Below are 13,749 nucleotides of genomic sequence, written 5' to 3'. Positions count from 1 at the left end.
GCGGCTTTCCAGGATTCAGGCAGGGAATCATTCCCAGGCCTACCTGGAGATGTCAGATTGAACCCAGGACCTTTTGCATACAAAGCATTGGTCTTCCACTGACCTCCCACGAGTCATTGACCTTTCTAGCGTGTTGAGAACAGAAACTTCCTGCACAGAGGTAACTAATGCTTTAGCTCACTCTTAAGAGCATGAGACATGCCTCTTTGCTGGAATTTGCTGTTTTGTTTTGCCAAATAATAATTGGCATGTTTTGTGCATGGGTGCATAATCTAGGCACAACAAATTAAGTTGAGGTGGAATGTAGATGCCTTGGTTTCTTCTGAATTGTGCAACCCATGAAGTACGTCAGTATCTTTCACTTTTCACAAACTTCCGGGTGGAATAATTGTGGTTTGCACAGGGATTGCCTCCCCAACTCCCAGATCTTGCATATGTCCTGTGCATGTGTTTCCTACCTGCCCTCCCCACTCTTTCCCTTTCTAGTGCTGTCTCTGATGAGCTCTCTCCATTTAGTCCGCTGCCACTGGCTGTTCTGTAGCCCAGTAAAGTTCTCTGATGCTGTTGCAGACTGCATGCCAGCAGCTGCCACCCCGTAGTTTCTCAATTAGCCACCACTGGGGGAGCCAAGATCTAATGAGTGCCTGTGGTCAGGAGATAACAGGCAGATTCTTCTCCTGCTACTACGGCTTGGATGGCATCTCCTCAGGACTGATAAACAGGGCCAAAGAGTCAGGCTGGGAGCTTTCTCAGATTGGTGGCATCCGTGTTTGGGAAGAAGGGTGGCTGTGTTCTACCTCTACTGCTAGAGAGAGGATGCCTCTGAATGTCAACTGCTAGGGATCGCAAGTGTAGAGAGTGTTGTTGTTCTCAGGTCCTTTTGGGGGGGCTTCCTATAGGCATCCAGTTTTCCATTGTTAAAACAGGACACTGGGCTACATGGCTCTTTCTCTTCTTAACAGCCTTAAGGAGTTCCAGTTCTAATCCCTGATGGATGAAGTCCAGATTCTAATGGCTTTTGTATACTTAGGAGGAGTGAAGAATACAGGATTGTTACGTTCTTAGGAATGCAAGTTACAACTCCCCCCCCCCCAATATTTTATTAGCCATAACTTCCCACCTTAAAATAGGGTGTTTCCAGGGGGCACGATACGTTCAAACAGAGTGGACAGGAAAACACAGAGGGTTTTTGGAAGCCCAAGTGCAGGTGCCCTTCTTGTACAATTTCAGGCATATTAATGTTCAGGAAGGGAGTGCTAGGGCTGGTTCATGCGTGCACAGTCATCACTTGATGACTGCAACAGGTACAAGAGAAAACTGCTCTTAAGGGAAGGGCTGCGGTTCAGTGGTAGAGCATCTGCTTTGCCTACAGGGTCTGATCCCAGGTATGGGATCCCAGGTATGAGACCCCTGCCTAGATCCCAGGTATCGGATCCCAGGTATGAGACCCCTGCCTAGAACCCTGAAGAGCTGCTGTAGGCAGTAGATGAGTGAATGCTCTGGCTCTGTATGAGGAAACATCCTATGTTCCAGAGGGTAGGACCAGGCATCTCCAGGTAGGACTATGAGAGATTCCTGTCTGAAACCCTGGAGAGCAGTTACTGGCCAGCATAGTCTTGAGTCTACGTAAGCTTCCTGTGTTCCTGACATCAAGTGATGACTTGCATGAGCGATTAGGCTATAACAGACTGTTTTGAATTTGAGCTCACCTGTTCAGGTGCCAGACATCAAATGTAGAGAAATGAAGTGATATGCAGTGTACAGTCCTGATCGCCTCAACTCAAAAGAAGATACTGTAGAGTTGGGAAATGTTCAGGAAAGGGCAACTAAAGTGATCAAGGGAATGGAGTGAAAAGGGACTTTTAAATTTTTATTAAAGGCGAGTAAGAGGTGACATGATGGAAGGTGAGTAAAGATTAAAGATGGATTAAAGGCGAGTAAGAGGTGACATGATGGAAGCCATCGCACCCCACCCGAAATCCACCCTCATCAATTAGGAAAAAGGCAGCTACATCCATCACCACTGCACTCACTCACAGAGAGAAGCTCTTTGCTCCTTTCCCTTGTTTAGAATGGGAGGGAGGATGTGTCCCCAGACTTGGCCCCCAGTGAAATGTGGGCGTGTTTAACAGGATGTTCAGTTCAGGAAAGGCAGGGCCAATGCAAACAGGAACTGAATAGAAAGAGCAAATGGGGGAGATAAACGTTGAGGCCTTTTGCAGGTGCCATAAGGAGGTACTGGCAGACACACTTGTTCCTGCAGGTGCTGCTTTGGTAAGTCTTGGTGCAATGCACCTCTTCTTTAAGCTGGACTGAGCAAGAAGTAGAAGACGTTGCTCCCATGTGGCTTGCCTTTGGTGATTCTGGAACTGTGTTTAGTCCTCGTCCTATAGCCATGTGCCAAAGAGAGTAAAGTGGAACATTTCTCGTGCTGATATGAAGTATTAAGCTGCTTGGTGTGCATGTCTTTGAAATGGGGGCTTTCAGTTCAGTGTGTGAACTCTCAATGCACAGCACAGCATAGCAGAGAAGAAGAGTTTGTCCCCCCCCCTCTCTGGTGCACTCTCCAATAATGACGTCTTTTCCTCCTCCAGCTGAGCCGTTGCACAAGCCAGGTGCTGAAATATGAGCTGATGCGCCCTTCTAACAAAGTCCAGTTCTTGGTACTTTGTGAGGACCACAGAGGGAGGATGGTGAAACATCAGTGCTGCCCAGGTTGTGGCTTCTTTTGCACTGCGGTAAGTTCCTCTTTTGGGCCGGAGGGTGGGCCAGGGGTGTTTGTGCTGGGCTGGCAGGAGAATGACAGCGGCCTTTGTAGGAAAGGGCATTTTCTACTTTGCTCCCCACTTTTGTTGCATTCTTTAAAGAGGACAAAAAGAATTATTGAAATGCAGGCAAGGTAAAAAGCTATGTGGCAGTTGTGGGGAGCCTGTGACCCTCCAGGTTCTGCTGGATTACCACTTCCACCAGCCCCAGCCAGCATGGCCAGTGGTCAGGCATGATGGGAGCTGAAGTCCAATGGTGTGTGGAGGGTCACAGGCTCCCCATCCCATCTCTGTGGTATGGATTTGCAAACTCTATTGTAGGAATGTAGGACTCAGTCAAACCAAGAGTTAGTCTAGCTTAGTATTGCCTACAGCAGGGACAGCCATTATGGTGCATCCCAGAAACTGTTGGACTACAACTCCAATTGTCACTCAGCATTGCCTGTGCTGACTGGGACTGATGGGAGTTGTAGTTTAGCAACATCTGGAGGTTACTACATGCTGCTTCTGATCTGGCAGTGACTTTCCAGGATTTCATATGATGTATGAGCAAGTTTTCTTAAAACACAGGTTCAAAACCTCCCCTAGTTATAGGAGATATTTGTGCTCTGAGGTTGCAGCATTCTTTAATGTGGTGGTGGGGTTGGGGTGGCAGGAGGGGCACACACTAATGCAGGTTTGGAGAACCTGTTGCTGGACTGCAGCTCTCACCATCCCTGACCATTGACCATGCTGGCTGGGAGTCCAGTAGCATCTCGAAGTCTAGACCTTACCTATCCTTGACCTTTGAGTGATGAAGGGCTGTCCCTCACCTCACTGTAGAACTACAAGCAGAGCATGAGAAGCCACCTGTTTGGGGATGGTCTAAATCTTTGGATTTCCTGCATCCACAGGGAGATTTGACTAGAAGCCCTGCCTCTGTTGTATCCTATGACTCTTTTCTAGCTTTCAGTCTGGCAATCCTACAGCCCACACAATATTTCTTTCTGGCTCAGGGTGAATTTTTCATCATTGCCGTAAGAGATGCAGGAAGCTGTGGGCCAACCATTCTCATCATCCCTGATAATTGGCCATGCTGGCTGGGGATGGTTGGAGTTCGCTGGAATCCAGCAATGCCTGGAGGACATTTCCTGCCCTGTTGAAATCAAAGGGTGGCGTCCAGTGATACATGTCAATTCATCGAAAATAATGAGCCTGTGTTACTCACGCCAATAAATGTCAGTGTATCAGCTCTGAGTAGGACTTGCCATTGGATGAAAACCAAAACTTTTGTGTAGGATAGAGGCTTTGATTTGCAGCACTGACCACTTCATCACAAGGAATAGGGCATCTAGTTGTCTCTGTTGCTGGGATAGGAAACTTGTGTCCCTCCGTATAATGTTAAGAGACTCCGGCTCCCACCATCCCTGACTATTGGCCAAGCTGACTATGGCCCATGGATATTGGAGTCCAGCGACACCTGGAGGGCACCAGGTTCCCCATTCCTGCTCTCATGAGGCAGCTCCCTCTTTCAGAAGGGAATAACTCAGTGCTAAGTAGACCTGTTGGCCACTGTGGGAACAGAACTTGATGGGTGTTTGGCCTGACCCAGCTGGGCCCTTCTTACATTCTACCTCCACTATTGGAGGCACTATGGCTCGGGAGGCCAAGTAAGGAGTGCTGTTGCACTTGGGTCTTGCTTGCAGAGAACAGGATGCTGGACCCAGGTGAGCCTTTGGTTTGATCCAGCAGGGCTCTTCTTAAGGTCTTCTGTAAAAACTGCAATCAAAGGACGATACTCTCCAGCAGGTAGAGGTTGAAAAACCTCAGCCAAAGGCGAAGCACCACTTGGAGATGTGTAACTCACGGAGATCCCTTCTTTTCATTGTGTCTCTTTCCTTTAACCAGGGCACTTTCATGGAGTGCCAGCCAGAAAGCAGCGTCTCCCACCGGTTCCACAGGGATTGTGCCTCCCAGGTCAAAGGCACGAGCTACTGCCCACACTGTGGGGAAGAGGCCTCGAAGGCTAAAGAAGTGACTATAGCAAAGGCGGACACAACCTCCACGCTTCCGCTGAGCTACGAGCTGAAGAAACCTGGGACTTCTGAGGGGAGGGCAGACACGACAACCGGAAGGTGAGTCCAGAGGGTGGCGGTGCTGAGCATGTGTTGGGGCCCACTGCCCACCTCCCCAGCCATGCTCAGCATTGTTGTTCCTTTCTATTCATTTTCACTCTTTGAAGAATGAGAGGGGTAGGGGGGGTCTCAGGTCCAGGGCAAAATGTTCCCTGGTACCTGCTGCACAACACACGTCCTCACCAGACCTATTGTACACCCTTCCTTGAGTGTTTCTTCCCTTGCTGGAATGTGTGCTTGAGCTCTGTCCGAATGGGAGACAGAGAGGAGTGTTTTTTGTGTGTGTGTTTTTTATGGTGAGGATGCATAGAAGCAAGCCGACTGTGTGAAGCTAACAATGTGCACTTTTTGCCCAGACCAATTTTGCCTCTGGCACATGGCCCCTGGAAGGTTGCCCAGGTAGGAATGTGGCCCTTTGGGGTGGAGAAGGTTCCTCACTCCAGGTCTGCTTTGTGAAGTGCTACCCTGTTTGGTATGCCTTGCCTTGCTGCTCACAGCCAAGGCTGCAACAGCTGGCAGCTGTCCACAGAATCCACTTGCAAAGCTGTGACCTCAAATGCCATCCTCTCTCTGGCCATTAAGTCTCCCGTAGGATGCGCTATGCACTTGGCTCTCTTGGAATGCAACACTTCATCCTGTAGGAAAGCGGGTTGCATGTTTTGTCCCTACATTATAAACTCAAGCTTGGCAAGTCACAGGGAGAAGACCTATGTGCTTCTGCCTCACATGTTAACTTTCTGCTGTGAGAGTTATTATTTTTTAATAGTGAGGGACGGATCTAGGTAAGCTGCTTCTCCTACCTGCAGCCTGAAGGGAAGCAATCCAGTGAGGGTTGTACTGTCCGTGTTCTCTGCCTTTCTGCTAAAAAGAGATGGACCACACAGTAAATGGAGAGAAGGATTTTAGGTGGAGTGGTTACAAAATAATGGTGTGATGCTACTGAGTATTTGCAAACTATTTGCCTTTAAACCCTACATCTTTTTCCTTGCTTGATGCAAAATGCGAGAGTGTTATTAATGGTTTGTGAAGTGTGCATTTAACAGAGAAAGCATCCTCATACTGAGTCATCACTGGTCCATCCAGCTCAGGGTTGCCCACACTGACTGGCAGCAGCCTTCCTGGTTTCTAGGGATGGAACCAGGGACTGAGCGGGGGACCTTCTGAATGCAAAGCAGATGCTTGTCTTGCCCCTTATATTTACTGAATTGATTCCTGCTGTCTTCAGGTTAGATTCCTCTGCAGATACGATATTATCAGAAAGTCTATTCCACACAATGCAGGAAGGCGGCCTTTTGTGCTCCCTTAAAATACACAAGGAGCTGCCTTATTCTAAGTCAAACCATTGGTGCACATAGCTCAGTGTACTGACTGGCAGAGGCTCTCTAGGGCAGCCTTTCTCAACCTATGGGTCCACAGATGTTGTTGAACTACAACTCCCATCACCCCTAGCTAGCCAGGCCAGAGATCAGGGATGATGGGAGTTGTAGTCCAACAACATCTGGGGACCCACAGGTTGAGAACCGCTGCTCTAGGGTTTTTGGACAGGGAGTGTTTCCCAGCCCCATGTGGAGCTGCCTGGGATTGACCCTGAGACCTTTTGCATTCATTCATGCATTCATTTCATAAAATTTATACACCACTTGGCTCTGAAAAATCTCAAAGTGGTTTTTAAAAGACAAGACAGTAAAACCAAGAAAAACACACAACCATGCTTTAGAACATGCAAAGTTTAAAGTATTGAAACAGATAAAATCACCTGAGCTTTCTAAGCCACCTGGGTAGGCTTGTATTAATAGTTATGTTTTTAGCAGGTGCCAGAAAGAGAACAGTGAAGGCACCTGCTTGATCTCAACAGGCAGGGAGTTCCAAAGTGTAGGGCTGCCATACTAAGCAATCAAGGGCTTACAAATGTGGAACAGGTGTTATGCGGCACCTGTAGCTGTGCCCGTTCCACCAACCGAAGCAGTCAGGTGGGCACATGTGGGCTACCCACATCATGCAAAGCAAATGCTACGGCCCTCCCTTAACCCTTCCTCTTCTTTTGGTCACAGTGGGACTGGAGCACAGCTGTCTGAAGAAGTCCGGTCTGAGACTTCATCTGCTGAGGGATTTGACTTAGCCGGGACATCTGCCTTTCCCAAACCTGCCCCAGCCTGTCTCTCCCAGGGACCAGTGAAAGAAACCTTGGAAAGCGCTTTGATCGCTCTAGATTCCGAAAAGTAAGAATCGTCTGGCTGTCGGCCCATGGGAATTGTCTTTGTAGTTTTTGTGGATGTTACCTGGGTGTGGGCCGAGTCAGTCTCTTGGAAGCCAGGACATATCCAGCAGTAACTCAGACAAAGGCTATTGGTGTGGCTTCTCCCGCTCTTTTCTTTTAAAAATAATTTTTATTAAAGATTTTCACAAAGTACAAAAGATAGCACAATCTCTCTTTTTTATTCAGATTATAACAAATTATAATATAACCTTATACAGTGGTGCCTCGCAAGACGAAATTAATCCATTCCGTGAGGCTCTTCGTATAGCGGTTTTTTCGTCTTGCGAAGCAAGCCCATTGACAGCTTAGTGGATTAGCGCTATTAGCGGTTTAGCAGCTTTTAGCGATCAGCTGTTAAGCAGCTTAACAGCGGATCAGCTGATAAGCGGCTTAGCGGTTTAGGAAAAGGGGGGGAAAGGGGAAAAAACCCCGCAGGAACTCGCAAGACATTTTCGTCTTGCGAAGCAAGCCCATAGGGAAATTCGTTTTGTGAAGCGCCTCCAAAACGGAAAACCCTTTCGTCTAGCGGGTTTTCCGTCTTGCGAGGCGTTCATCTTGCGGGGCACCACTGTAACAGATTATATGATTACATTCAGTATAAGACTATGGTATCCGGGAGTGGGGGAGAGAGAGGATAGAGGTTCTGTGGCAAATCATTCCTGTTCAGATACGACAGGTGCCTGCTACCTGCACTTACCAGAAGGAACTGAAGACATTTGTGTTCCAGTAGGCTTTTCTAGCTGAATAAATCAGGTCTTTGCCAGAAGCACCTGCTTGTTAGTGTTTTAGTCTTGTCTTTGAATGCATTTTTGTGTGTGCTTTTAACTGTTTTTAATTGTGTGTGTGTGTGTGTGTGTATGTGTGTAAACCTCCTTGAGACAATAGTTTAGAAGGTGATTAATAAATCAGCGTTGTTAATAAATAATAATAACCAGCCTTTTGTATGTAGGACCATACAGGCCTAAATTCTTGTCACCAAATTTTGTTAATTTATCAGGCAATTAAGAAACCCAGTAACTGAGCTTCGCTTAAAAAAACAACAACTAGCAGAGAGTTATTTGCTCTTTTAACAAGAAATAAGCAAACAGAAATAGCCTTGGTTGACTTGTTGATGTTACATGGGTGTGGAACTGATCAGTCTATTTAGAAACAGGATAATGAGCATAATGAACAAAGAGTTAAAAGAAGCAGGAAAAAAAAGTTGACCATGCAAGTAGACCTCAGCCAACTGGGTGACTATGGTCACCTGTCAGTAGGGCAATACACCAGTCCTATACATTGGATTCATGACAGTGTGGTGTAATAATAATAATAATAATTTGTGTGGACAATAACATGGGGGAGCTGAGTTCAAATCTCCACTCGGCCACCACTGAGCTCACTGGGTTACTTGGGGCCGCTCACTGTCTCCTCAGCATCCCTTGCTCATAGAGTTGTTGTGAGGATTTTTTAAAAAGCTGGGGCGGGGGGCGGGAGGAGATGTTAAAAACTCTTCAGTCATACTAGTAACGACTGTTTCCTTTTGACAGACCCAAGAAATTACGGTTTCACTCAAAGCAGCTGTACTTCTCTGCCAGGCAAGGGGAGCTGCAAAAGGTTCTTCTCATGCTGGGTAAGTGATTCCCCCCATGTTTTTCTTAACTGACGGATAACTCCCATCACATGGCAGAGGCGAGTTTTGCTCCTGCTGAGAATGTAGCCTTGATTGATGCTACAGCCTTGGAAGAGGAAGGGACTGCACTTTCGAAGAGAGTATTTGCGCTAAGACTTCACCAGAAGGCTCATAGAACAAAACCTCAGTTGAACCCCCTCCCAAAGTATTCAGTTATGTCAGGGCAATTATATCAGGGCTAAATACGCGGATATATTGTTCTGCCTTGTGGTGGAGCAAGGCTCAACCAGGGTGTAGAATAAAAGTGGGGTTCAGGTAGGCCAGGCCGGTGTTCTGGTTGTGCTCTGGGGAACCCCAAGCTCTGTAGTTGCACCAGCAGCAAAAAGGCTGAACTGAAACCTTTCATAGCCGTAGCTTGTTTGCATTTCACCTGAACTGGGAAACCTGTAGTTAACAGTGTTGGAAGAAGCCAGGATGTTTAGCCAGCTTCAAGGTACAGGCTAGTCTTCTTGCAAACCTTAGCTTATCAAATTTGGACAGCATGGGTAACCATAGAAAGCATAGTGGTGTAGTGGTTAGAGTTTTGGACTTGGTACCTGGGAGATGAGGGTTCATCTCCCCACTCAGCCATGAAACTTCTTGGACCAGTCGTCTAACCTACTTCCCAGGGTCCTTATGAAGATAAAACAGGGATGGGGGGAAAGTTTTTGTGCCACCTTGAGCTCCTTGGAGGACAGGTGGTCTAGAAATGTAATAACAAGTAAATAAAACATAGCCAGTAGAAGGCTTCCAGGTTGATCGGTCAATTTACTTGCCTGTGTGGCCAAAAGAGTAATTCATATCTCTGCTTATTAAGCTGAGGTGTGATGATCCCAGGTGCGCTCTGTTCCTTTAGTGGGATGCTGCCTCACAACCGTGGCAGAATCCCGAACGAGAAAAAGTCTTTGCTGTCATCAGGACCGTCTCCTGTAGGTCATGAGACTATTTGGTATCCCAGTTGTGTAATGGGGCAATTCTGTTGGCCTATGGAGGCTTCCTGATAATCACCTCCAGATACAATCTTGCTCCAGGTGCCCCATCAGAAACAGCCCTACTATGACTCCGTTCCCCTTGACTTTACACTGTGGGCCTGTGTTTGTTTTGTAGTGGACGGGATCGATCCGAACTTCAAGATGGAACACCAGAACAAGAGAACTCCTCTCCATGCAGCAGCGGAGTCAGGGCACATGGACGTTTGCCACATGCTGATCCAGGTTTACCCCAGTTTTTTTTGGGGGGGGTGGGGGGTGTCAAGAGGGTGGGTGTGTTTCCTTGTCACTGCTCCTGCCAGTGCATCCCTCTGCCAACTCCCACCGCAGAAGCCCCGTCCCTGTCCAATCAACCAGTGGTTTCAGGTTTTCTATTCTTCCACTTAAAACAGATGCTGAGCCTGTTCTAGTTTAGAAGGAACCTATTGCGAAATCCTGCTAGGGATGAGTCATGCTGATCTGGGACTTTAGTTAAGTGTGAATTGATAGGATGTTAAGGACCCCTCTGAGGTTTTCACAGGGTGTTTTGGCTGCCCTTTTAAAAGAGAGAATTAATTAAACTTTCAGCCTGTGTGGTGTAGGTTAGAGTGCCAGACTAGGACCTGAGACACCCAGGTTTGAATCCTCATCCGGCCATAAGACCGTGTGTGTGTGTGTGTGTGTGTTTTATACAACACCCTTCACCCAAATATTATAGTGCAGTTTACAGTATAAAAACACAAAAAAGCATAACATAACAACAACAAATGCACCCACTCCCTGACAAATATAGAAAGTCAAAGATTGCTGAATCAGCCCAAGGTAAAGAGGAATGTTTTTGCCTGGTGCCTGATAATAGGTAACGAAGGCTCCAGGCGAGTCTCCCGAGGCAGAGAATCCCACAAATAGCAAATATGGAAGGCCACAGGTTAGCCTCCCCAGTGCACTAGATGAATGACAATGTGACTTGCTCCATTTTGCGTTGATGAACTTATCTGGTTTCAGGTCGCAGTGGCCCAAATCATAGGCTCAGGGGAACAGGAAGCTGCATATTTATTAGTGACACAGGATAAGTTGTTAATCAGCCATGAGCCCAGCTGTGTGACTCTCTGCAGTAACTGTTACCATGTGTATCTGTCTTGGCACAGGCTGGCGCTAATATAGACACCTGCTCTCAGGACCAGAGGACCCCCCTTATGGAAGCAGCAGAGAATAACCACCTGGAGACTGTGAAATACCTCATCAAGGCTGGAGCATTAGTGGATCCCAGGGTACTGATGGCGTCTGGATTTTTTATATCTAAGGTGGCAATGGTCTCATTGGCATGTCAGATTATGACTCAGTGCAAATGCACAGGAGAGAGCAGATACTTTGCTGCTCTGGCTGAGCTAAGCAGTGACTTTGCTATGTCTTCATCAAAACCTGGGTTCATGGTTTAGTTTTCCCCAGATTAACCACGACCCATAACCAAGGTTTGTCATATGCTTTGCAGCTTGTGGTCTGTCTGGAAGAGCTAAAGCACAATCCTTGGCTCCGATGACGTGCTAAACTGAACCTTATCTTTTGTCAGCAGAGTGACTGGGAGGAGGAAAGCAGATGCAATCTCCTTTCTGAGAGTCCACACACTCTTGTGTTTGTGCTGAGACACTAATTGGCTTAGTGTGACGTGCAAACCAGGACATGGTTCTGCCCTCATTTGCAATGAGCTACTTGTCGCAAGATTGCAGGTTGTTTGCAATCATTTTTTTTAAAAAAATAATGTCCTAGGACAGAGAATTTTAAAGCAGTTCCAGGGGCTGTATTTGCTGATTGATTGATTGCTCGATTCAATTTCTATGCCGCCCTTCATCTAAGGATCACAGGGTGGTTTACAGTATAAAAACACAAAAATTAATAACATAATAGCAAAGAAAACAATATGCTCTCCCCCCCCAAGGTTTGAAAGGCCATAGGTTGTTTAATTAGCCAAAGGCCAGGGAGAGAGAGGAATAATGTTTTCGCCTGGTGCCTAAAGATATGTAAAGAAGGTGCCAGGCAAGCTTCCCAGGGGAGAACATTCCACAGATGGGGAGCCACCACAGAGAAGGTCCATTCTTGTATTGTTACCCTTCAGTCCTTGCATAGAGGGAGCATACTAAGAAAGGTCCGAATCAGTTCATTTGGGGAGGGTTTTGCCTTGCGGTTTTGCAGTCCTGAACCATTTCAGGCTTTATAGGTCAAAACCAGCACTTTGAATTGGGCCCAGAAACCAGTTGGCAGCCAGTGCAGCTGGGCCAGAGTTGGCTTTATATGCTGAAACCATCTTGCCCTGGTGAGTAGCTCGGCCGCTGAATTCTGCACCAGGTGAAGTTTCCAAACCATCATCAGAGGCAGCCCCACGTATAACGCATTGCAGTAATCTAACCTAGAGGTCCCAGAGCATGGACAAAGTATCAAACACCCCCCTCATTTTCCCCTTTGCTGTTTCTTCCTTTTCGCTTGTGGCAAACTGTAGCATGGATGACGACAGGCCAGTTTGTGCTCACAGGTGGTCAACTAGCCCACTCCCTCCAGGCTCAAGATTTTGGTAAATGCTAAGGACAGAGACCTGCACATTCCACCATGTTACTCTGCTGCTGCAAGAGTTGCACTGGCTGTCAATTAGCTACTGAAGGATAGCCTGATCTCACCCTCCACCACCTCAGCCTGAGCAGAAAGGTCTGCCTTGGCAGGACATGGAAATGGATACAGAAATGAGGCCAGACACACATCGGATGGGAGGGCATTTTGCACCATAGGGGCCACTAAAGAAAATGTCCCGCATGCAATGCTGCCCCACAAACTTCACAGGGCATCAGCCCTGCTAGCCGGACCTCCCTCTTCCTCTGAGTGGAAAACATCTAGCCATTACTAAACCATGAGCCCATTAACCCTGACCATTGGCTATGCTAGTTGTGACTGGTGGAAGCTGTGGTTTGGGAGCACTGGCTGCCAATTAGCCACCAGGCTAAATTCAAGATGCTGCTCTCGCCCCTTATATACTCAGCCAGTCAGTGTGCTCTGCAGGGGAGAGCCTCTCACAGACACCAGGCTTTCTTGCTCACCCATATGATAACAAGGAAAGTGTGGGGAAATCAGCATCTGTTAACCTCACCGCTTTTACTTCTGGCCCTGCCCACCTCTTGCATGTGGCCCCTAGAAAGTTGCCTAGAGAGGAGCACGGCCATCTGGCTGGCAAATCTTCCCACCCCTGCTATATAACAAAACCTGAATCTAGAGTGGTTTATTCATGTACAATCCCTGTAGCCTATTAATCATTCTTGAATGGTGACCTGATATCTCTCTCTCTCTCTCTCTCTCTCTCTCTCTCTCACACACACACACACACACCCTGCAAAAAAGCAGCCCATTTAACTTCAATTGCTAATGAGCAGGAGTTAGTAGGAGAGCCAGAGATAATAGATTTCAGACAGGGGCAGCATGCCATGCCCTTCAGATGGAGGTGAGCCTCTGAGGGATAGGGCTTAGGTTCCGTGGCGATCAGTGCTGTGTGCATGGCTGCCAGAATGAGGTGGGCATGAGGGGCTGTGCTACTGATGTGGTAGAATAGTCTTGTGTCGCTTCAGGCTAAGAAGTGGGGGAAATCACATTTTTAGATGTGCCTTCTTAGGCTTATAGATTTGGAAAGTGACCTTAGAGGTCCTCCACTCCAATCCTCTTCTCAACGCGAGATGCATCTACAGCATTCCCAACAGATGACCATCCAGCCTCTGCTTAAATAACCTTCACCACCCTACCCTTAAACCAGTGCAGCAAGGAGAGGCCTGGAACCTTTCTCCTTGGAAACCAGTGCAGCAAGGGGAGACTGACCTAGAACCTTTCTCCTTTATATACTGTACTACTTTTGTAGTAGAAAAAAGGAAAAGAAACTAAAAGACTGGTGCACAGTAGCACTTCTTGCCATCCTAGCTTTCTACCTGCTCATTCTCTTGCCTGTGTTTCTTCTCCTTTCCTG

General features: G+C 47.3%; 2 protein-coding genes across 10 annotated transcripts in view; one reads left to right on the top strand and one right to left on the bottom strand.

Moving 5' to 3' along the window:
* The window catches only part of SLC31A2 (solute carrier family 31 member 2), a 766,698-nt gene that overhangs the window by 81,128 nt on the left and 671,821 nt on the right, over positions 1-13,749 (bottom strand). The window lies entirely within an intron of this gene.
* Positions 1-13,749, top strand: part of EHMT1 (euchromatic histone lysine methyltransferase 1) — a 139,140-nt gene that overhangs the window by 98,880 nt on the left and 26,511 nt on the right. For all 9 annotated transcript variants that reach the window (XM_081896307.1, XM_081896304.1, XM_081896303.1 and 6 more), the window contains 6 exons: positions 2,595-2,738; positions 4,653-4,879; positions 6,931-7,098; positions 8,666-8,748; positions 9,895-10,001; positions 10,904-11,026. In XM_081896307.1, the coding sequence (XP_081752433.1) occupies positions 2,595-2,738; positions 4,653-4,879; positions 6,931-7,098; positions 8,666-8,748; positions 9,895-10,001; positions 10,904-11,026 (852 nt within the window). The remainder of the gene's footprint in view (positions 1-2,594; positions 2,739-4,652; positions 4,880-6,930; positions 7,099-8,665; positions 8,749-9,894; positions 10,002-10,903; positions 11,027-13,749) is intronic.

This window comes from Podarcis melisellensis (assembly GCF_964234715.1).
Source record: "Podarcis melisellensis genome assembly, chromosome: Z".
Classification (NCBI taxonomy): domain Eukaryota; kingdom Metazoa; phylum Chordata; class Lepidosauria; order Squamata; family Lacertidae; genus Podarcis; species Podarcis melisellensis.
The sequence above is the reverse complement of the archived record's forward strand: the minus strand, read 5'-3'. Positions and strand labels throughout refer to the sequence as shown.